We start from the raw sequence: 23,549 nt of genomic DNA on the forward strand, positions 1-23,549 counted from the left end.
ACTCACACTGTGTCTTCACTCGTCAGATATTCACTTTATCGGAGGCCTGCCATCATGTCAGGCAGCGGAGGCAATATTGACCCTTTCGAGTGGTCCAACGAGCGACTGATCCAGGAGCTGTGCACCAGCAACCGCTCGTGGTCCGCGCCGCCTCCGAAACGATGGCCCGATCCAGAGTTTCTCGCTGCTAAGCTCGAAGAGCATGACCTCGACGGCCAGCTTCTTCTCTGCTACGAAGACTACATGGGCCCGGGCGGATTCGAGTCCCTCTGCGCCGACTTGGGCATCGCTAAGATCCCCCACAAGTTGTCTTTGCGTGTGGCCATACGGTCGTTTCAAAAGAAGAGCCCGGGTTATGCAGCGTGGAAGGCCTCTCAGGCTGCCGGAGACAATAACGACTTGACTGCATCCCAGGCAACGATGCCGCCGTCACCGCCACCAAAGAAGACCCCGTCGAGCGGGCAGGAGAGCGGTGCTGCTGTCACCCCTGCCACACAGGAGGGAGACGACCATGCCTGGCAGGCTGTACACGAACCAGCACCGGTAGGAGTGGGAGTAAAGGACGGTAATTGGAATGGCATCGCGAATAGCACGGAGAACGAAGGCTTTCAGCCAGACCTTATGCATGTCGACAGGCTCGAACTTGGCCAGACCAAGAAACGCAAGAGGTTGGCACCAACAAACATATCTTTCGAGCCCCGGCCACGCGAGGAACGTCCCATTGACAAGTTTTCTGATCCACTTGATGCGCCTGCTGCCAAGGCTGGTGTTGTCTACAAGGGGCTGTGGCAAGAGAGCAAGAAGGGTGCTTACTTGGGCGACTGGAGCCTCACGAGGTACGCGCTGCTCCAAGATCCCGATCCGCTTGGCCCAGACTACAATGTAGACAACAAGAAAGACAAGAACAGGGATGGCGACGATGAAGAGGATGACAATGAGAACGACACCTTTGGTTGGGCCGCTCCGTTGCCGATTCCCAGCGGACGGAGGTTGCAAGTGCACAGGATTTTGCATCGCTATTTTCGGCCAAACAGGCCGTCTGGTATGCGGCTGGGCCGCGCACGCTCAGCTCCAACCAATGATGCTCTTGTGGCCGGTGCCACTGTGGCAGACGATGACGAGGTTCTTCCCGCGCTGGGCGAATCAGACGACGAAGGTTATGATACCGAGACCTGGGAGGCCATGGAGCAGGAGGCCAGGGAACGAACCGAGCAAAACGGTCAAGAAGTGCAACAGACGAAACGCAAGAACGCGCCGCTCACCGTCGAAGCATTTGACGCCGTCATTGTAGACGCCATCCGTGACATTGAAACGCAGTGGGCTAACAAGAAGCTACACAAGCTGCGGCGCCGTGAACACCAAATGTGGACCGCGGCCCGCCGTGCAGGCTCGCGCAAGTACCTCGTGGACCGGGCACGCAAGGAGGCCGACCGTTTCGCGCAGCGGATTGACAAGCTGGTGCAGGAGATGCGCCACGTCGAGTGGCGGAACGAGAAGGAGGTCCGACTGCAGGCCGCTGTACTTGATGCCAACATTGAAGACCGGCAATATGCACTCTGGGAAGCACGACTGTACTCGTCCCCGACAGCACCGCGAAAAGTGACCGTCGACGGGAGCGCCCTGCGACGGCAATCGTCCACGTCTCGTGCCATCCGGCGTAAGGCGCTGGAAGGCGACGAAGAAATTCTTACCAGCTCCTCGAGCGAAGAGGACGACGATCTCCGGATGAAAAACTTCATCTTGGACGATGATGACAACGGTACATTGTCGGACGGACCCATGGACATGTCCGATGACGACACCGGTGGCAGTGAGAGCCGATCCTCGAGCCGAGGCCCGGAAAAGCGGGAGACGATGAAACGCCGCGACGAATCTAGAAAATTACAGTCAGGACAACTCTCCATGGGCGAGGCGTTCAAGGGGTTGCTGGGGAGTCTGAAGGAGAATTTTCCACTCGGCAACATGGCGGCCATCGTCGACAAAGGTGCTTCCTATTGGGAAAGTAGTAGGGACGTTACACGCCTGCTCTGTACGGTCTTCTCGAGCGCCGACCGCGAGCAGCTTGCACGGCTGGTCCATCACTGCACCCAGGCGACAAACATTGATGACACCTGGAATCATTATTGCCGCCGGGTTATTGAGAACGGTAGTGATGTAGAGGCGCCCCGCACCGGCATGGAAAGCGATGCTACGGCCTTTACGCGTTACTTTTACGTCTTCGTGACATGCCGCGACGTGTCGTTGCAAGACTTTAACCCCACAAGCGAAGGCACGAGCGATGATATTGTAAGGAGCAGGGGAGAACTTGGTAAATTTTGCGTGAAGCTACGAACGCTCGCGCCGTATTTTATCGAACCAACATCGAAATCGACACCGCCGTTGCCCGCCCCGTCCGCTCGTCCCGTTCCGACTGCTCAGTCAACTGCCGTTTCCGGGCCCAGCAATTGTCGAACTGCTATAGAAGTGGACATAGAAAGCGACGACGAAGACGAGGACGAGCTCAATATTTATGCGGTCCGCCCCGTTGTTGAAGAGATTGAGGATGATACAGACGAGGATGATGACGATGACGTCCTCTTCTCACATTCACAAAAGCGGCGAATGCGCCGCATTCGCAAAGATGAATCTGCCCAAGAGCTGCGCGACAAGGATCAAGCCCGGCACCAGGAACAGGAAAACCGTCGCAAGGCCCTTTATGAAAGCCTCGCGCAGTCGGGGACCTTGTCCCAGGACCAGACCCGGCTCATCATCAACACGGCCAAGGAAAAGCACCACGGCATTGTGTATGTCGACGAATGGATTGGCCGCAACATCCGCGACCACCAGGTCGAAGGCGTGCGGTTTATGTGGAACCAGATCGTCGCGCCACCGGAGTCCCGGCAAGGTTGTTTGCTGGCCCATACGATGGGTCTTGGTAAGACCATGCAGGTCATCACGTTGCTTGTCGCCATTGCCGAGGCCGCCAAGTCGCCGGACGAGTCCATCGCGTCGCAAATCCCTGACGACCTCAAGGAGTCCAAGACGCTCATACTGTGCCCGTCGGGTCTCGTCGAGAATTGGCAGGACGAGCTGCTGGCCTGGGCGGCGCAATCGGGTGCGCTCGGCCCCGCGTACAGCATCACGTCGAGCATGTATGCCAGCCACCGGATCGGCGCCGTGCGGCATTGGGCCGAACGAGGCGGTACGATGGTGATTGGCTATCCGATGCTCAACATGCTTATCAAGGAGTTTAGCGACGAGGCCGTCGCGTTGGTGGAGCAGACGCCCAACATTGTCATTGCCGACGAAGCCCACACCCTGAAGAACCCCAACTCCCGCATCAACCAATTGACCCGCAACTTCCGGACGTCGGCGCGCATTGCCATGACGGGTTCGCCGCTGGCCAACTCCGTGGACGAGTACCACTCCATGATCAACTGGGTGGCGCCCAACTACCTCGCCGCAAAGGACGAGTTTCGTGCCACCTACGCGAACCCGATCCGCGAGGGTTTCTACCGCGACAGCACGCGGTCACAGCGGCGCCATGCCGTCAAGATGCTCAAGGTGCTCAAGGACACGGTCGCGCCCAAGATCCACCGTGCCACCGTCGCCTCACTGCAGGGCGTGCTGCCCCCAAAGTACGAGTTTATCATGTATCTGCCGCTGACGCCGCTGCAGCTGCGCGTGTACAAGACCTTTATCGACCTGTTGACCCAGCCTGGCATGGTGGCCGGTATTAATAGCACAGTGCAGCTATGGAACACGCTGGTCAACCTGACGCTGCTTCTGGCGCACCCCAAGATCTTCGAGAGCCGGCTCCGGGAGATGAAGCAGCCCAGGCAAACGGGCCCGCGCAGTGGCACGCTGCCGGCGCCCATGGTCGACCAGCTCCTGGCGGCGGTCCACGCCCAGAACATTGACGCACCCGAATACTCGTCCAAGATTATGGTTCTCATGGGCATCCTGGACGAAGCGAAGCGTGTCGGCGAGAAAGTGCTCGTCTTCTCGCAGAGCAAGCTCGTGTTGGACTACCTGCAGACCGAGTTCCAGCGCCAGGCGCGCCGCTACCAGCGGCTGGACGGCGACACCAGCGTCAGCAAGCGCCAGGCCATGGTCAAGGACTTCAATGCGGGCAGCGACGAGGTGTATCTGATCTCGACAACGGCGGGCGGTGTCGGCCTCAACATCCATGGCGCCAATCGCGTCGTTATCTTCGACTTTAAGTGGAATCCCATCCACGAGCAGCAGGCCATTGGTCGCGCCTACCGCATCGGCCAGACGCGCCGCGTCGTCGTGTACTGGCTGATTATGGGTGGCACCTTTGAGACGGTGCTGCACGACCAGGCCGTCTTCAAGACGCAGCTGGCCTCGCGTGTGGTGGACAAGAAAAACCCCCAGGCCTGGGCCGACCAGCTGCGCAACTACACCAAGGACCCCGAAGTCGTCCCTGTCGTCCCGGACACGGCGACCAAGTACAAGGGCCTCGATGTGGTGCTGGACGCACTCCTGCGCCCCGGCGCGCCCACGCAAGAACGCATCTGCAAGGTCATGTCGACCGACACGTTTGAGATGGAAGAGCCCGAGGATGCGCTGACCAACGAAGAGCTCACCGAAGCGGTCAACATGGTCAATATGAACAGGATGCGGCTGCGGAGCGGTGGCGTTGTCGGTGGCGGTGGCGGTGGCGGTGGGCCGGAGAGCGGCTTCCAAGTGGTCGGTGTGCCGGGAATGGCGGGCGCACAAACCACGACGATGCAGAGGGTCGAGCGCACACAAGTCGATGGAGCTAGGTTCCCGCCGACAGCGACAGATTTTGCGACCTCGCAGGCCATGGCGCGGGCTGGCGCAGGCAGTGTGCTGCCTTCGTTGGTGCTGGCATCGCAGTCGCAGCAGCTTCAGCAGTCGCAGCAGCTTCAGCAGTCGCAGCAGGCAGGGTCGAATCCAGTCCCCAGCATGTATGCGTACGATGCTTTCCTCAACCAACCGCCGTCCGTACCGATGCAGATCCGCACGCAGTCTACCGCCCACACGATGCAACCCACGCCCGTCTTACCAGCCGTCGTGCCGTCAAACGGGTATCTAGACCACCACGACTGGATTTCTGAACCGGCGCCCGAATCCAACATTGATCGTTCTCTCCGGCCGACGCCGGCAGACAAACAGACGCCTGTATCAACACCAGCAGTGCCACCACCGGTGCCCTCAAGCTCATTGGCGGCTACATCGGAAGATTTCGTGGCTGTTTTGAAAGAGGCACTACTCAGTGGCGCTATGGATAAACAGCAATGCATATGGAAGCCTCGGACTGCCGAGCTCCTGGCACGCAGGACAGTTGACGAAATCATTGCCTGTTTGCCAATGGCCAAGCTTTCGGGCCTGCCTGAGAAAGCGCAATGGGGCCGCCTCCGATCTTTGGTCACCAGGGTGCCAGGTTTCGCCGAGGCGACCGTGCACGGGGCGATTTCGGCAAAAGCGCTGGTGATGTTGAGGTCGACGGAGGACCAGAAGTTGGCTGATCTCGTGACCGGTGCCTTGGCCGAAATCGACTCCATGCCGCGCGCGTACAGTCTTAAGTCGATGCCCAATGCTTGGAACCTATTTGGCGAACAACACACGGCCGTACGCATCTTGGAGCGAAAGCTGTTTGACCGGTCTTGGACCAAACCCGCCGAAGCCAAAGGGAACTTTTATGTCGCGAGGAGTTTGGCGGAAGGCGCAATAGCCAATGTCACTGTGCCAATCACCGTGAATATGACACGGTGTGCCATTCTTGCGTTCCGTGATCCCGTCTTTGCGAGCGCGTTTGTCATGCCGACGTTTAACCACCGGGCGTGGGCCGCGATGGCGCCGAACGAGGAAGCTGATTATGTGCGCCAACTGCACCTTCAACACATGGTCGAGCATGCTGATGAGTACCGCAAGGGTTACCTCAAGATCAGGTATACAGCAGACGGCAGCACTCCGAATCCCAGTTTTATGCCCTTACCCATGCCCTCGCCCATGGCGCCTCTACCACACGCCGCAAAGGCAGAGCCGATGGACGACACCTCTAGCGCCAGGGCTCTCAAGAATGTTCCAAGCCGGCCGCACTTGATGACCGGCAGCGGCAGGTCCAGCTTTAGCGAGACCTTTGGTGCCGCTTCGCCTCGACCGGCTGCTTCACCACCGATGCGGACCAAAGACCCAGACGTGCGTTTCCATCCGTTTTTATCTTACCCCTTCTGTCCATCACAATGTAACTAACCGTTTGTGTTTCTCAACAGCACCTCAAGCACCATCTGCAGCGGTCGCAGATTTGGAGCCACGACGTAAATGACCGTGGTTCCGTTGGCCTGGGACGAAGTGAAGACGGTCGGCCGCCCCGAGAGGACCGGCCACGCGTATCGAGTTCGGGCGCCAAATCGCGTGACCTGTTGGCCATGCGCGAGGTTGTGGAGCGCAGAGAGCGCAAGACGGCCACCGTGTCGGTGCCGGCATCGGTGCCCCAAACACCACAGCGGCCATCGCCATCGTCATCGCCGTGGATGCCACACGCACAATCACAGACACCCGACATGCCACCCAACATGGCTCCCAACATGACACAGGCTGCCCAGTCACAGGTGCACCCCTCTCGCTCCCCCCCGCCGCCTCCGTCCACCCACTCGGCTCGATCCAGCTCCGGCGCCGCCTCCCCTGTGCCCGACCCCCAGGGCGCCGCCTTTCGTATCCGGGGCGCGCCACGGATCGACCCAGCCTCGCAATTGCAGCGGGGCCAGCAGAGCCAGAACCAACTGGAGCGCGACCTGCTGGACGCTGACCGGCGGCAGCAGAACGCCAGGAGGGACAAGGACAAGGCCGGCGGCAACAAGCCCCGCATCCTGCCACCGCCGAGCCGGGGCCCTGGGCCACAAGCCGGCGACAATGCACAACATCCGTTCATTCTTGAGTAATGGGGGCTTTGGCTGTGTTTCGTTCTTCCTCATGTGCTCCGATTTGTTTTACATGCTCTGGTTCTTCTACATTTGGTCCAGGCGTACTTTACCTGGCGTCACGGTCGATTGATACTCCTTCTTTATTTTTCTTACTCTATAGTTTCCAGTCAAGTACGCCCTTGCATTTCTTGTGAGCACGTTTTGCGGAGTATATTCGGGCATATACGGGGTACAACGGTGTGATTTGACATGAAGTGAGCCAGAAAACTGAGGCATTGCAGTTCTGATACAATATGTGGTGCTCTCTGATCGTTTTTGTCAAATATATGTTCTCGAGCCGTATCTGTCTCGGACGCAATAAATCGTGAGGAGGCAAAAGGATAATAAAACGTTCAAAATAAACAACTTTCGATGCTTAAACACACACGCTGACGCTGTCCCGAAAGATGCACTGATCTCCTCTCGAACAGTTTGGACTGTGACCACTTGCCGAGGCCGAGTCCAATCAGCAGCAGGCTAAACTGCATGACCGCTAGCGTCCTTTTGCTCTTCACCCAGAGAACGGATACGAGGGTGACTATTACCCTACAAAAGGAACGCCGATCCGGAGAACAGTCATAAGCAAACCATTGAAGCAGTCTTTACGTTGTCCGCCTCCAATGTAATGCACAAATAAAGTGCGAGGGCATGATAAAGTAGAAGTTGTCAGACCAAAAAGCATGGTGGAACCACGGTTCTTTTTGCATCTGTTATTATTACTTAAGTATCTTCCGACAGAAGTCCTGCCGTCTTTCCCCTCCTTTGCGGCCGTTATTCTGCCCCTGTATTTTTGTTCCCTCTTATTCTTGCGTTCCGTGCGGCGTCCATGCAGAAGCCACAAGAACAAGGGCCTGCCGTTGCGGGGAAGAAGGGACAAAAGTGCCTGAAAAGGGACTGGGCGGGCCTCGCCTCGACACTTGATTGGCCTGACACGTCGATTCGATCTTGGTTGAAAAAAGGAAAACGAAAAAAGACTGAAGCAGTTGGAAAAAGATATTAGTAGCTGCCAATTCCGAATCCCGAGACGAAGACAGGCGAGGAAACAGCGACTGGACCTGTGCATCTAACGAACCATCTGCAATTTGCAGCAACAAATGTCGGATATATGCACCGACAGCATGTCGGTAGAGTTGAGAGCTGGAACGTTCTACACGGACCACCATGAATAATTGACTTGACAGATCTCCGGCTAATGAGCAACGTTAGACACGAACTGGCTGACAGCCTTCTAGGCCACACGTCGTGTCCGGAATGGCAAGCAAATAACAAATAACACAGCGCTGGGACGGACCGTATTCAAGGCACTTTGCTTCTTCGTTGAGACTTATAATTTTGTCTAATTTTCTCATAGTTTACTATGTCCACTTGCCGTCTCGGCTTCTGCTTCGCCGGCCACAGGTTTTGGTTGTTTAGCTTGGTCACCGTGGCTGCAAAAGCCCAGAAATGTTGCCAACAATATTGGACACCTTTCCGCCTGCACGTAAGGACTGAGCGCTGGAGACCATTGACCACTGGGCCATATTATGGCCCGCGCTAGCGGTATGCCCCTCTTTTCAGGGCGCATTTTCGCAAGCACTTGGTTGATTTTGTCGCCTATTTTGTTACGGGACCACTGACCGTGGACGGTTTTGGTGTTCTTTTTTATTCCATGCTTTGTTCCCTTGTTTAGCCCTGGCCTAAATTGCTACTGCGTTTCGGATGTCCCTTCCTCGGTTTTGCCACATCCCACCGTCCAACCAACCACCGTTTGCCCTTTCTCTCTTTGTCATTGCTTTTTCTGGACCTGCAACTTTTTGGACACTTTCCTTATTTAAAGGTCATCATTTTTGCATCATCGTCTTGCATTTCCCTCTCTGCTTTGTCCGTACTGACTCGCTGTCCGAATTGGACCGTCATACACACCACCTTCCGAATAACGAACTCCAAGAAACAAGGAAAGAAAAAAGAAAAGAAAACAAAAAGAAATCCCACCGCAATGGACGCCGTTCTTCGCCAGTCCAAGGCCGTGTGCCCCTTCCTCAAGAAGGCCTCGCCGGCTACGCTCCGCGCTCTCTCGACCGCCTCCCGCCAGCAGGCTGCCCCCGAGGCGTCCTCGGCTCTGATTGCTGCATCCCCCTGCGGCGGCGCCCTATCGAAACTGCAGCTGCTCGCCGGTCGCTGCCCCGTCATGGGCAAGGCTATGGCCGTCCAGGCCACCCGCATTGGCACTAGCCGTGTTGCTGCCAGCAGCAGCATGGGCTACCGCGGTGTGGCAGCCTCGCTCTCGGCGGCCTTCTCGACGTCTGCCGCCGCTTCGGCCCCTGCTGCCCGCGCCCACGGCCTCCACGGCTCTGCCGCCCGCACTTGCCCCCACGCGGCATCGGCAACTGCTTCAACTGCTTCATCGGCTCCGCGTACGGCCCGTCTCCATACCAGCCGTTCCCAGGAGGCCAGAGCCGTCGACGGCCACGTTTTCAATGACAAGCGCATTCCTGCCGGCATCCCCGGTGCCGACAAGGTGTCCAAGGCCGCCAAGGCCGCCAAGACCGCCGTCGCTGCGGGCAAGGCCTCCACCACGCCTGGCTTCGCCGCGGCGCCGGCCATGGTGCAGACCAAGTTCGACTACGAGGGCTTCTACGAGGCCGAGCTGGACAAGAAGCACAAGGACAAGTCGTACCGCTACTTCAACAACATCAACCGCCTCGCCAAGGACTTCCCCCGTGCCCACATGGCTGACAAGGAGGATCGCGTTACCGTCTGGTGCGCCAACGATTACCTCGGTATGGGCAGCAACCCCCAGGTCCTGCAGACGATGCACGAGACCCTCGACGAGTACGGTGCCGGTGCCGGTGGCACCCGCAACATCTCGGGCCACAACCGCCACGCCGTCCACCTGGAGGAGACGGTCGCCCGCCTGCACGCCAAGGAGTCGGCGCTGGTCTTTAGCTCGTGCTACGTCGCCAACGATGCCACGCTGGCCACGCTCGGCAGCCGCATGCCCGGCTGCGTGATCCTGTCGGACAGCCTCAACCACGCGTCCATGATCCAGGGCATCCGCCACTCGGGCACCCAAAAGATTGTGTTCCGCCACAACGACATTGAGGACCTCGAGGCCAAGCTGGCCGCCCTGCCCCTCAACGTCCCCAAGATTATTGCTTTCGAGTCCGTCTACAGCATGTGCGGCTCCATTGGCCCGATTGAGGCCATCTGCGACCTCGCCGACAAGTACGGCGCTCTGACCTTTTTGGACGAGGTCCATGCCGTCGGCATGTACGGACCAAACGGCGCCGGCGTCGCCGAGCACCTCGATTTTGACGCCCACGTCCAGGGCCGTCCCAGCGGCACCCTCATGGACCGCATAGACATTATCACTGGCACGCTCGGCAAGGCCTACGGCTGCGTCGGCGGCTACATTGCTGGCAGCGCCCAGCTGGTGGACATGATCCGCTCGCTCGCGCCCGGCTTCATCTTCACCACGTCCTTGCCCCCTGCGACCATGGCCGGCGCCCGCACCGCCATTGAGTACCAGATGAACTACGCCGGCGACCGCCGCCTGCAGCAGCTGCACACCCGCGCCGTCAAGGAGAGCCTGGCCGCGCGCGACATCCCCGTCATCCCCAACCCGTCGCACATTGTCCCCATTCTCGTGGGCGATGCCGAGGTCGCCAAGCAGGCCTCGGACATGCTGCTGCGTGACCACCAGATCTATGTGCAGTCCATCAACTACCCCACCGTCCCCGTCGGCCAGGAGCGCCTGCGCATCACGCCCACGCCGGGCCACGTCAAGGAGTTCCGCGACCGGCTTGTCCACGCCGTCGACTCCATCTGGTCCGAGCTGGGCATCCGCCGCACGTCGGACTGGGCCCGCCAGGTGCCCGGTGGTTTCCTGGGCGTTGGCGCGCCGCCCGCTGCCGAGAACAGCCCGCTCTGGACCGACGAGCAGCTGGGTATCACCCAGGCCGTCCGTGCGCTGCAGCAGCAGGACAGCCACAAGGACAATGGTCTGACGGAGGCGCTCCTGGCCCAGGAGAAGCTGTCGCCCGTTGCTGCGACGGCCTAACGCGGTTTCTATCATGCCGAGAGGGACGGGGGGCGTGTTCGAGAACAAAGGAATGGATTTGGTGGTAGGCTGTGGGCTGTGGGGACCATGGCGGAGGGAAAAAATAAAACGCTCTGACCACACCCCCAACCCGGCCCTGCAACTAGGGAAATCGGACCCTTGAATTGGGTGTTGGAGTAGGCCCAGGCTGAGACTTTGCCTCGAGCTCTGGGCCTGGCTCCGAGCCTCGGATCGGGCTTTGTTCTCTCTCGTGCTACTGAAACTATATGGCGGTGGGCTTGACCTACTGCTATTTGAACACCTAAGCTTATCCTTCGTCTTTTGCTGGGTCGGCGCCACTCTTTTTCTTGCTTTTGTCTTTGATTTCGCGTTTCTTTGCCTTCTTTCTTCTCACACTGCATCCCACCTACATTCTTACACGGACTAGTTGGTGAACTACTGGTACTCTCCGAGAGACGTGCAGGCACAGGTCCGCATGTTTATTTGTTGTCTGATGTTTGATGGGAGGTGCGAGCGTATGAAGATAGGCAAGAGACAACAAACAAGAGGGAACAAGAAAAAGATGAGGGTCGTGCTCGCATATTTTTGAATATGATCATTTTTTGGTGCGTGAGAAAAGAAAACGTCAGATATGTCCTGACGTAAGGTTATTTTGTCTTTTTTGTGGTATCCTTCGATCTCATGATGGCGAATCTATCGGACCGACCAAATACAGGAACTCCATCAGATGCCGCCACATATTGTGAGCGTTGCATGACTACTGCACTTTTCTGGTTCCTGTGATGCATTTTTATGATGAGCATGTGGACTGAGAGCCGTGAATCCGTTAAGTCCTCGGAATTTTCGTTTTGTTGTCGAACTTCCGATAGTAACAACGGTGCGGTCAGGGGCGAAGATGACCCGGAAAGTGTAGCAAACCGTTGTCGAGATTGACCCAATGGAACGGCGTTCAAAACGGGAATGGCAAAGAGAGCAAAGGAAATAATGGAGGTGCGGCCCTGCAGCGGAATGTGTGCGCTGGAAAGGTACGGATGATAAAATTGCGGTGATGCTGGTCTGCTTATGCCACGCGAGATGCGGGCGCACCGATGCACGATGGTAGGGCCGGGATCTCCATGTCAGACGTCAATGTGAGGACGCACTCAGACAAAGCCACACCAACAAAATAAACGTCCGCGCTCGTGTTCGTACTCGGCGCCGCGCTTCTTCTTCCCCAACTGCCGTGGACGAGAAGGCTGTGGACAGGGGTAAGCGAGATGCGGCAAAGAGGGGCTGTTAAACGGTCGAGCGTCATGGGCAGCAAGCGGCTTACACGGAGGAAGCCGCGACCCAACCATGACGCCTGCATCAGGAAGGAGCCTTCCAGTGTGGCGGATACTCTCATGGCAAAAATGACAAAAGAAACAATCTACGGATCATAAAGACAATCTAAGACGAACTCGGGACGTGCAAAAAAAGTCTTTGCGCAAATGTGCGAAAAGATACGTAGAAAACTGCGAGAATCGTAACGGACGTTCGCTCATGGGCCAGTTGCGGATGACACTGCACATCACGTGATATGATTATGTCACGTTCGACCAATCTAGCCAATCAGGAGACACGTTTGACCCCACGACAAGGCTCGAGCGAGGTGCGCTAGTGCCTAATGCAGTTTAAGGAGCGGAGACGGAGCTGTCAAACATACAAATTGCTCCGTCTCCGTCGGAGCCTCTTACAGAAGCAAACCTTCAACATCAGACGTTCTTACTTCCCTACGCTCAACGACGCCTTATGTCATTACGAATTCAAACGCGATGGGAAGAACCATAACCCTACCTGACCTGTCTTCGTGATATTTGTTTTTTAAACTGTCGGGCCAAGCTTCAGCTTCGGGAATTTATCTGATTCGTCATACCACATCCAGACACTATTTTGTTCTGTTTTCTGTCTTCTGCCTGATGTTGTGTCTGCTCTGCTTCGTCATTCTCCTAGTGCCATCGCCCGTACAAGGTACATGCGTGTTCACTACTGGGAATGCTTGAGCGGTCACCTTGGAAAGCAGAATCTCATTACGTGGGTTCCTTCCTTGTCAGACATCTCGCTCTTCGGACCATCGCTCCTTCCGCTTGCTGTTGTCTCGATCTCGTCACGTTGTTCAAAAGTTTTCTGAATCTCTCACATCGTCCCACCCCCCTGCATGACTTTGCCTGCATCACTTCCACCGATTCTCTACTCCCACATTAAGCATTGCACACTCACACTGATCCTCGTACGCATACGCATACGCATACGCACACTCAACAAGCTCGCTCACAACTCATCCTTCACACCCCCTCCCTGGTGCATCGTATTCATCACACCCCCTGATCATAACATTGGCGAAAGAATCAGCAAAGCCGCACTTTCTATTGTATGCTATTGCAAGTGACACTGTCACAGCCATGGTGGAATTTCACGGACCGTCTCCAACAACTCCATAATCCGCCGGTCTATCAATCTCGTATCCGAGTGTCTCGCAATCCCTTCCCCGACCGGTCTCAACCTCTCGCACCATCTGCCAGCTTCTCTTTCGCACTGCCGACCGACCGGCTTCTCAACGGTTGTCGGTGTGCCTCCACTCTTCCTCGCCGACCTCGTCTCGGCCGAGCCACTTGCCTTCTTTGCTACTCATTACGTTGCATTATCTGATTCGAGACTGTCTTTTCGTTACTTTCACAGTCATCTTTTGCTTGGATGCTTGGATGCTTGGGATGCTTGGGATGCCGTTATCCCTGAGCGGCCTTTCCTCATCTAGTACTTCCGTTTCCTCCCATTGAGTGACCCGGGTTGACTGCCGAGTGTGTGATCTCGTGCAAGACTCGCGTTTAGCGATTTCTATTCTTTCCTGTTCCTCACAACTTATATTGTGGTGGGACTTTTTGTCCCCTGCTATTGCTCACTCTTACACATTTTCTCTTTTCTCTTTGCTACGAATTTTGAAACAGGGTTGGCATACAACATAAGGAAAAGCAAAGGGCAGAAAGTGGTGACAGCCTCGTCGTTCAACGTGTCCATGCCACGTATGACACACAAAAGGTCCAATGCTGCACTTACAACCACACCGCACATTGACGCAACCCGATCACACCACGCCCAGCGGTGCACTTTCTCAGCAACAGTCACCATCAAAGACGTCTGCTGTCATGCTCCCCGTTAGCAAAAACAAGGGTCCTCGGGCCTGCTCGACGTGTGCAAAGGCCAAGAGTCGTTGCGTGCCTGGCCCAGTAGCCAACATTTGTGAAAGGTAAGTTTTGGGCTCATAAATGAATTGTGTTGTGCAATTGCATTTCTTTGTCTACTTTACAGGAGCAATTCTGGCTTTCGATGGTTGAACATTGGTCTTTCTAACGCTCGCAAGATGCCACCGACTCAACAAGCCATGTGGACTTCAAACTCCGGCCCCGCCGAGGAAGCGGCGGTTGGATGACAGCATGGAGGGCATCCGGCCAACAGGGTCGGTACAGAGCGGCAATGGCGGCACAACGGGGAACCATAACAGCCAAACCGGTCATCCGGCTTCTGGAAATCCGCACATGTCCAATGGTCGCATAAACGGACATTCGGCCGGTGGTAAGACACAGCGTGCGGCACCCAAGCCGACGCGTGTGGCCGAGCTAGAGCGTCGCCTTGAGGACCTGACGTCGCGGCTTGACTCTGTGAGTCAGCAGCAGAAGCTGCACAACGAGATCAACCCGCCCGAGTCCAATGACCCAAACCACCGCTCCAGCCCGTTGGATATCTTCCGCCTCAAGGCACACAGGGGATACATGTACCCTGCACGGCACCTCTTCCCCACTGACTTCGCCAGCCTACGGTCAGACGCGGCAGCGAACGACGCTCTTAAGGGTGCCTTTACATCTCGCCAGAGTTCCATGCCACAGCAGCACGCCGGCATCTCGCCCCCTATGACCGTCGCCGCCTCACCCGCATCCAATGCGCAGAACAGTAGCACGGCGTCTGGGAGGGCATCGAATAGCAGCAGGCACCGGCCCAAGGACGATGCAATGCCGGCATCCACCTTCATTCCCTCGTTTATCACGCCCGGCCAGCGGAGCTACTACAACCAGGCGTCTCCAGGCGCAGCATTCTCGGCGGCCGCTAAACGGCACAGTGAAGTTGCAGCGAACATTGCTGCAATGGCCGGTGCAGCCTCGAAGCAGCAGCAGCGCTACTACCCGCCAACAGCCACGTCGGGCGGTGAGGGTGCAGCAACCCCGGCCAGCTTGCCTCCGCTAAACTCGGTGAACTTGACGCCAGACAACATCTGGCCCAAGCACGACGACGCCGAGATTATGCTGTCCGAGTTCCGCAAGTTTATGATGCCGCTCTTCCCCTTTGTCATTATCCCGGAGTACGTCACATCCGAGAAGCTGCGCATTGGCCGCCCCACGCTGTGGAAGTCGGTCATGATGGCTGCCTGTCACCTTGACGGAACGCGCCAAATCGCCATGGGCAATCAATTGCTGGGTGAGGTGGCGGCAGCGGCTTTCTTGCAACCGCGCCGGACGCTCGACATGCTGCAGGCGGTGCTTGTGCTAGTCGGTTGGTTCCACTACAACATCAACAGCTTCCAGCTGATCAACTTCTTCTACCTGGCGCGGGCGATGTGCGTGTCGCTCGGTATCAGCGAGGCGCTCCCGCCCCTCACGGCATCTTCTCGTTCCAAGAAGGCAGGTGGAACACCTGCTGGAGAGAGTGGTGGTGATGCTGCTCAAGGTGGTTGTTTCACCAACTTGAGACGCAACAGTGCCCAGGCAGGCAACGATGCGGACGAGACGGGCGACGTCGATCCGCAGACCACCGACTACCCGCCCGTGGCCCTGGAGCAGATGCGCACGTTTGCCGGCACCTTTTATCTTGTCGCGCTGGCGACGACGACCAACAAGCGGCCCGACATTATGATGAATACGGCGTACCTAGAAACATGCTGCCAGGTCCTCGAGCGCCAGATGGAGTACCCATCAGACGCGTATCTGGTGCAGCTCGTGCGCATCCAGCAGCTGAGTCAGTCGATTTCCGTGGCATTTTCGTTACGCACCGACGGTGTGCAGGTGGGCATGTCGTTTCGCCATATGATGCAGAATCTGCGCCAGCAGATTGAGGCCTTCAAGGCCCAGATGCCGGAGGCCTACCACGACGATGGTCAGTTTACCAAGGTTTGAAGATGGAGGTTGTTGATGAATTGCTTACTAACACGCTCTTCAGTCAACCTCGTTGGCCACGTCCACGCGGCCGAAATCCTTCTCTACGAAGCGGGCCTGCAAGAAATCGGCATCGACCCGGCACTGCGCGACGAGCCCTTGTCGGCCGGCGACCGCCTGGAGCTGCTATGGGCCTGCACGTACGCCATCAAGGACTTGATGCGCAACCGCTTCCAAGACTACATCACCGACCAACCACGCTTCCTGTGCCTGTCGACATTTGACTTTACGTATGCCTTTTTGACTTCGCTCAAGCTCATGACACTGCAAGCGCCCGGCTGGAACGGCCGCCGAGTGCGAACGGAACTGGCCTTTGACGACCTCATCGACCGCCAGATTCTGGACCTGCAGCTGCTCGCGGAGCGTCGTAGCCAGAAGCGCTTCCGCATCTCGCCCGAAGAGCATCTTCGCCCCAGGACAGCCAATGGCGCCGGAGCTGGGACAAGTGATGCCGTCCCATCTCTGGTAACGGCGACGACAAGCTACAGCGGCACAAGGAGTGGAGAGTCTAGCAGTGGCAACAGCAGTACCGGGTCACCGGCCAGTTCCGAGGCAGATGCCATCGGCAAGGATTCGATGCCGACTAGGCACAGCAATGATGCGAACGGCACGAACAATACTGGCGGAAAAGACGACACGAGCAAGAACAATTCGAACGATACTAGCGACAAACAAGCTAGCAAAAATGGCCGTCCTATGATGGATCCCCGCCAGGATCCTTTTACGCGCCTGGCCGAGCACCTCACCGAGCTCAAGGCTATGATCTCCAAGGAGCTGGACAGTCTACCGGGCGACAGCAGTGGCGCCCTGAATCCGATAATCAATGGTGCCGGGCCGGCAAATACCATGGGCCCGCTGCCGTTTGCCACCATGATGGATGCCGTGCCCCCATCCGACCGGACGGACCGATCCAGCGCTCAAGAGCAGAACCAGAGCCATGCCCAGGTCCCCATGCAGCAGTCTGCGGATATGGACATGGGAATGACCTCGTCATCGCCGTCAAACGTCAATGTTGCAGGGCCCGGCATCGCCGGCTATGCAGGTCACATGGACGCCCCAGACCCGCATCCGCTGAACCTGCAGCAGCAGCAGCAACAACCATTGCAGCCGCACCAACAGCCACTGCACTTGACCTCGCCCGGCACTGTTGAGGCAACGGCAACCGATGCACCGCTTGAATCCATTGCGATTTACTCCGAGCCGTTCCTCAGCTTTACAGACGCGACTATTGATTACATGCAGAACATGGACGGGCCCGGCTTCCCTGACTTTCTCAATGCACCCGGGTGGGAGTCGTACATGGACGCCAACATGGGCACACCGGCGTATTACGATTCTTGGGGCCAAATGAATTTGTAAGCGAGACTGCAGTCGGAGCGAGCAGCTGAAGCGTCCCCTGTTCAATTCTGCATGTGCCGATGCGAGAAGAAGAGGACCTCTCGCTCTAGGCGCCGCGAATTTGTCTTGATCCTGGGTTGCGGTTCTGAATTGATCTCCCCCGCCCGTCTCTTTCTTGTCCATTTCACCGGATTTATCCGCACGAAATATGGGTTCGCCAGCTGGTTATTTACCCGATCTACCAAACGAACCAGTACATCACAAAAGGGGGGAGGGGGGGGGGCACGAATGTTGGCGTTGTCGGATGACATATTTGCACATCTTTTTTTATTTGGATTTCTTGAGCATTTTTTTTGGTTCATGCATAACGCCATGGCTTGGGTATGACAACTTTTTCTGTAGAGAGGGATGGAATAATTATTGGGAAAAGGAAGCCTGTTCATGATTGTAATTTGCTTGCTTTTGGCCTTGTATGTTTTATAGATTTGGGCTTATGGGTATTCTACCATCTTCAGACAATCACAGCACACTTATACTTTGACACTTTGACTTTTTGGATACAGCTTTCTCTGGCAGCGTGCGCCAAGACAGCCCAAGCAATCAGCGGGAGGTAGCATTCTTGTTAACACCCGGCAATATACAACGATATCGGGAGAGATGAGCTGCCATGTGCCATACAACTACCGATACGGACGCGGGGAAAGAGGATTGACGGTGAAACGGAGATGCAGAGAAAAAGGGGCACGAATATATATGTACGAGCCGATTGAAGGTCGAGTGCTTCGCTGCAAGAGTCGGCAGCACTGCGACCATTTTGCCGCACGTCCCTCCACGAAGCAGCATATATGAGAGACAGCAAAAGCAAACAAAAAAAAATACCAGCCACGCACATACATCTCAACTATGCGGTTTATATCAGCTGCTCTTGCGGCCTCAATTGCGACGACCGGCCTAGCCGGCCCAGTCAACGAGGTCGTCTACGAGCTTTACCCGCGGCAGGGTGGCGGTGCCGGCGGCGTGTCGACACTGACCGTCAACGCGGACAAGACGTACCAAAAGATGGACGGATTCGGGTTCAGCCTGGCCTTTCAGCGCGCCAATCTCATCACCAACATGAAGAACGCCGCCAAGCAGCGGCAGCTGCTGGACCTGCTGTTCAACACGACGTCGGGCGCCGGGTTCTCGATGCTGCGCAACGGCATCGGGTCGTCGCCCGACTCGAGCTCGGACCACATGAACACGTTTGCGCCCAAGAGCCCGGGCAGCCCGACGGCCAAGCCCAACTACCAGTTTGACGGCAAAGACTCGGGCCAGCTGTTTGTCAGCCAGGAGGCGTTCAAGACGTACGGCGTGCGCACCATCTACGCGGACGCGTGGAGCGCGCCGGGGTACATGAAGACGAATGGCAACGAGGCCAACGGCGGGTCGATTGCATCGGACTGGAAGCAGGCGTATGCGGACTACCTGTTGGCGTACGTCGGGTTCTACAGGGACGCGGGCGTCACGGTGTCGCACCTGGGCTTCCTCAACGAGCCCGAGTACAGCGCCAACTACGCGTCGATGGGCACGTCGGGCGCGCAGGCGGCCGACTTTATCAAGCTGCTGTACAAGACGATCCAGGCACAGAACCTCACGGACTCGCTGGGCATTGTGTGCTGCGAGTCGGAGGGCTGGGGCAACCAGGTCAGCCTGACGAACGCGATCAAGTCGGCGGGCGCGGACGCCCTGGTCAAGGCCTTTAGCTCGCACACGTACACGAGCGGGCCCTCGGGCCCCATGAACGTCAAGGTGCCCATGTGGCTGTCGGAGCAGTGCGACCTGAACGGCGGATGGTCGACGGCGTGGTCGGGGGGCGGCGGCGCGGGCGAGGGCATGACGTGGGCCAGCAACATTATGAACGCGATTGTGAACACGAACATTGGCGGGTACCTCTACTGGGAGGGCGTGCAGGGGCCGAGCCCCAACACGAACGAGAAGCTGATCAAGGTGGACAGCAGCACGAACACGTACGAGGTGGCGAAGCGGTTGTGGGCGTTTGCACAGTTCTCGCGCTACGTGCGCCCCGGGGCCACGCGCATTGCGGCGACGGGGGCGGGCGCGGGTCTGCGGGCGGCGGCATTCCGAAATGTGGACGGCACGATTGCCGCGGTGCTCATCAACAGCGCGGCAGCGCCCAACACGGTGACGGTCAAGGTAGCGGGCGTGACGGTGCCGTCGACGGCGACGGGCGTGGGTCTCTGGGTGACGGACAACACGCACAGTTGTGAGACGTCGGCGGCGACAGTGACGGCAGACGGGGCGGTGTCCGGATCGGTGCCGGGACACGGCATGGGCACGTTCGTGATTCCAGCAGCTGTGAAGACGTAAGTAACGTCTGGAAAGCATGTGCGGAGAGACGGGAGACGCAATGAGGAATGGAAATATGGCAGCCGGGTCGCGCGCCGAGACTGGTGTTCGTGTAAGTCGTTAGCTTAATACAGTAGTGATCGCCCCAGCCCGCTGCGGAGAAAAAAAAAGCTCTAGCTCGACCCCCACTGGGCCGTTTTAAGCCGCGTTCGGAGCGCAATTGACGCAACAGCGCAGTCATTTCGCTTTCTCGATTCTGCATTCTTGTCTTCTTTTCGTTTTAATTCTTGCCAACACTCTTGCCGCCCAACATGCCCCCGAAAGTCGACTACTCCGTTTACCTGGTGACGGACCCGACACCGGCCATTCTCGGGCCGGGCCGCACGGTCGTCGATGTCGTGGGTGCCGCCTTCCGCCACCAAACGTCATCGACATCGGCATCGACATCGACATCGACATCGACACCCCCACACATTGGCATCGTCCAGCTGCGCGACAAAGACGCCGATGCACGCACGATGCTGGCGACACTCGCTGCTCTGCACGAATTCACGGGCCCCGCGGGAGCACCACTGCTCGTCAACGACCGGGTCGACGTCGCCGTGGCCGCGGCCGCGCGCGGCCACTGCGAGGGCGTGCACCTGGGACAGGACGACATTGACGTGGCGACGGCGCGGCGGATGCTGGGGCCGGACGCCATTATCGGCGTGACGGCAAGCACGGTGGACGAGGCGGTGACGGCATGCCGCGACGGCGCCGACTACCTGGGGCTGGGCACGGTGTTTGCGACGCCGACCAAGACCAACACGAAGCACGTTGTGGGCACGGCGGGGATCCAGCGGATGCTGCAGGCGATGGCAGCGGCCGGGTTCGGGCACATTCCGGCCGTGTGCATTGGCGGCGTGAACGCGAGCAACGCGCGGCGGGTCGTTTTCCAGAGCGGGTTTGACGGTGGAGACAGCGCGGGGGAGGCCAGTCCCCCCAAGGCGCTCGACGGCGTGGCTGTGGTGAGTGCCATTATGGGCGCAGCCGACCCGTTCGCAGCGGCGGAGGCTCTGGCCGAGCAGGTGCGCCTGGGCAAGCACGAGGGCCCGACGGCGTTTTACCGCGCACCGGCCGCTCCGTTTACGTCGCTTGCCTCCTACACGTCGCCGTCCCCGCTGCCACCCACCGCCACCATCCAGCGCATCCTCCAGGCGCTGCACGAGACAACGCCGCTGTCGCACAACATGACCAACCTGGTCGTGCAGAACATCGCGGCCAACGTGGCTCTGGCGGTCGGCGCATCGCCCATCATGTCCAACAGCGGTGTCGAGGCGGCCGACCTGGCGCGCCTGCCGGGCAGTGCGCTCGTCATCAACATGGGCACGGCGACGCCCGAGAGCCTCGCCAACTACGTGAAAGCCATTGCCGCCTACAACGCCGCCGGCCGCCCTGTCGTCTTTGATCCCGTGGGCGCGGGCGCGACGGCCGTGCGCCGCGCCGCCGTGCGCACGATCATGGCCGCCGGCTACCTGGACGTCATCAAGGGCAACGAGGGCGAGATCCAGACGGTGTACCTGTCGGGCCTGTCGGACGACGAAGCCGCGGCAGAGTCTGCCGGTTTGGCGCAGCAGCGCGGCGTCGACGGCAGCAACACGCTCGACGCCGAGGCGCGCATCCGCCTGGTGCGCCGTCTGGCCGCGCGCGAAAAGTGTGTTGTCGTGCTGACGGGCGCGGTCGACTACGTGAGCGACAGCCGTGGGGCCCGCGTTGTGGCCGTCGCCGACGGCCACCCGATGCTCGGCCAGGTCACGGGCACGGGCTGTTCGCTGGGGACTGTGATGTCGGCGTCGATTGCGGCCGCGGCGACACTGCGGCGTGCGTCCGACTGCGCAGGCCGTGGCCCAGACAGCGAGGACATTGACACCTTTGCTGCTGTGCTGGCCGGAATGGCGCTGTACGAGCGGGCTGCGGCACGGGCCGCTGTGCTGCCGTCGGTCAAGGGTCCCGGCACCTTTGTCCCAGCGTTCCTCGACGAGCTGTCGCAGTGCCGGCGGGCGGCTGCAGCGGGGGACATGTCGTGGCTTGCGTAGTCGGCGCACAGATTTTACGCAGAACATGGCACGAGACAGGATTGCAGAAATAGAATTAGAATACATACTAGTCTCCTACTGTTGTTGTCCAGCTCATCGGTTCTCAGAATAACACAGTAAAATAAATGTGGGTCCACGTTGTAAGAGCGGCCCCGCTGTTCACACCCTCAGGCGAACTCCGTATCCTGCAACATGTGGCGATGCCTTCTGCCTCCTGCCAACGTCCCAGCATCCCATCATACAGTCCTGTCAACAGAAATTCATCGCCGCCCACGATGACGTCTTATTGCTGCACCTGTGCCGCACCACTGTCGGCTGGCATTCCGATCACTCCGGCCGCCCCGGTCACGCCAAAAGACGCCATGACAGGCTCGCCTCAGCACCGCCAGCTGCCTTGCTGCGACCGTTTTGTCTGCAGTCCTTGTTTAACGAAGAACGCTCGCTTTGTGACATACTGCCCCTACTGCCAGATTGCGACTGCGCCGCCGCCGTCGAAGACTATGGCATCAGCAACCAGCGACCTCCTGCCCCCGGGCCTCAAGGCACCACCACCGTATCGTCGTTTCGGTGCCGGCGCAAGCACATCGGCCGATGCACAATCATCCACAGACGAAGCGCCGCCTCCGTACAGCACCAACAATGCTCCTAACAACAACGCCACCTCCTCTCCCTCCTCTCCCTTATCTCCCTCATCTCTCTCCTTTCCCTCCGAAAAAGACGCCGGTCCTGTCCTCCACTACCTCGACCACGACCGCGACTCCATCGCCTCGCTGTCCCTCCGCTACAACGTCCCGGCCGCCCAGCTGCGGCAAGCGAATCGTCTGGCGGCCGACCATTTACTGCAAGCCCGCCGCGTCATCCAGATTCCGTCGTCGGCCCACGCAGCCCTGGCCTCCCTCTCGCCGCAACCTGTCGAGAGCGAGGCCGAGGGCCGGCGCAAGGCGGCGATTCGGCGGTTCATGGTGGCGTGCAAAGTATCTGACTACGACCTGGCGGTGCTGTACTTGGAACAAACGGCTTGGCGTGGAGAAGACGCGGAACTGGGCTACGACTACGATCTGAGAGCTGCCGTCGAAGCGTTCCAGGCCGACGAGCAGTGGGAGAGGTCCCATCCGGTGGAGGCCGCCAAGCAGAAGGCAAACGCGCGGCGGAAGAAGGCGCACAAGAACAGTGGCACCGATGGCACCGACGGCAGGGTCGGTGGCTTCTTCTCGCGGCGGAGGAGCTGAGGTGACAAGTGGCCCTGTCATACCCTGCTGCATGTACGCAGCGACCCGTTCACCATATACCGTCATTCACAGCCTTATTTCGGAAACCAGTTTTGCTAGTGAAGCCATTGCTCGTCCCGTAGATTATGTGCCGTGTACGCATACACATACACAGCTCTGCAACATGTAAATCGTCATGTATATAAGAAACATGTAAAAAAATAAAAAAACGCCAATTGGCCCGTCGTACCAAGGATATTTTTATGTCGTGGACATTCGCCCTGTCCGCCAGACCAAACCCGCTCCGAGAAAGCCATGGACGCCGGTATCATTCGTAAAAATGCAAAGCCATGAAAATTCATAAAGCCAAAATGAACGAAAAAATGTAAAAA

General features: G+C 58.2%; 6 protein-coding genes across 6 annotated transcripts; all 6 read left to right on the forward strand.

Moving 5' to 3' along the window:
• Positions 1 to 54: 54 nt before the first annotated feature.
• SPBR_00008 (uncharacterized protein) lies at positions 55 to 6,911 on the forward strand (the record flags this gene model as incomplete). Its single annotated transcript, XM_040758329.1, has 2 exons — positions 55 to 6,168; positions 6,243 to 6,911. 2 exons carry the CDS (start codon positions 55 to 57, stop codon positions 6,909 to 6,911), a joined length of 6,783 nt encoding a protein of 2,260 aa, XP_040618654.1.
• Positions 6,912 to 8,907: 1,996 nt separating this feature from the next.
• SPBR_00332 (5-aminolevulinate synthase) lies at positions 8,908 to 10,971 on the forward strand (the record flags this gene model as incomplete). Its single annotated transcript, XM_040758651.1, has 1 exon — positions 8,908 to 10,971. The coding sequence occupies one exon, from the start codon at positions 8,908 to 8,910 to the stop codon at positions 10,969 to 10,971; it is 2,064 nt and encodes a 687-aa protein (XP_040618655.1).
• Positions 10,972 to 14,030: 3,059 nt separating this feature from the next.
• Positions 14,031 to 17,549, forward strand: SPBR_00097 (uncharacterized protein; the record flags this gene model as incomplete). Its single annotated transcript, XM_040758417.1, has 3 exons — positions 14,031 to 14,233; positions 14,348 to 16,131; positions 16,195 to 17,549. The coding sequence occupies 3 exons, from the start codon at positions 14,031 to 14,033 to the stop codon at positions 17,547 to 17,549; spliced, it is 3,342 nt and encodes a 1,113-aa protein (XP_040618656.1).
• Positions 17,550 to 18,431: 882 nt separating this feature from the next.
• SPBR_00576 (cellulose hydrolase) lies at positions 18,432 to 19,895 on the forward strand (the record flags this gene model as incomplete). Its single annotated transcript, XM_040758895.1, has 1 exon — positions 18,432 to 19,895. One exon carries the CDS (start codon positions 18,432 to 18,434, stop codon positions 19,893 to 19,895), a length of 1,464 nt encoding a protein of 487 aa, XP_040618657.1.
• A 290-nt stretch (positions 19,896 to 20,185) lies between these two features.
• Positions 20,186 to 21,949, forward strand: SPBR_00438 (thiamine-phosphate diphosphorylase; the record flags this gene model as incomplete). Its single annotated transcript, XM_040758757.1, has 1 exon — positions 20,186 to 21,949. One exon carries the CDS (start codon positions 20,186 to 20,188, stop codon positions 21,947 to 21,949), a length of 1,764 nt encoding a protein of 587 aa, XP_040618658.1.
• A 275-nt stretch (positions 21,950 to 22,224) lies between these two features.
• Positions 22,225 to 23,178, forward strand: SPBR_00873 (uncharacterized protein; the record flags this gene model as incomplete). The annotated part of the gene is made up of 1 exon (XM_040759192.1): positions 22,225 to 23,178. The coding sequence occupies one exon, from the start codon at positions 22,225 to 22,227 to the stop codon at positions 23,176 to 23,178; it is 954 nt and encodes a 317-aa protein (XP_040618659.1).
• Positions 23,179 to 23,549: the final 371 nt, after the last annotated feature.

This window comes from Sporothrix brasiliensis, assembly GCF_000820605.1.
Source record: "Sporothrix brasiliensis 5110 chromosome Unknown Cont19, whole genome shotgun sequence".
Lineage (NCBI taxonomy): Eukaryota > Fungi > Ascomycota > Sordariomycetes > Ophiostomatales > Ophiostomataceae > Sporothrix > Sporothrix brasiliensis.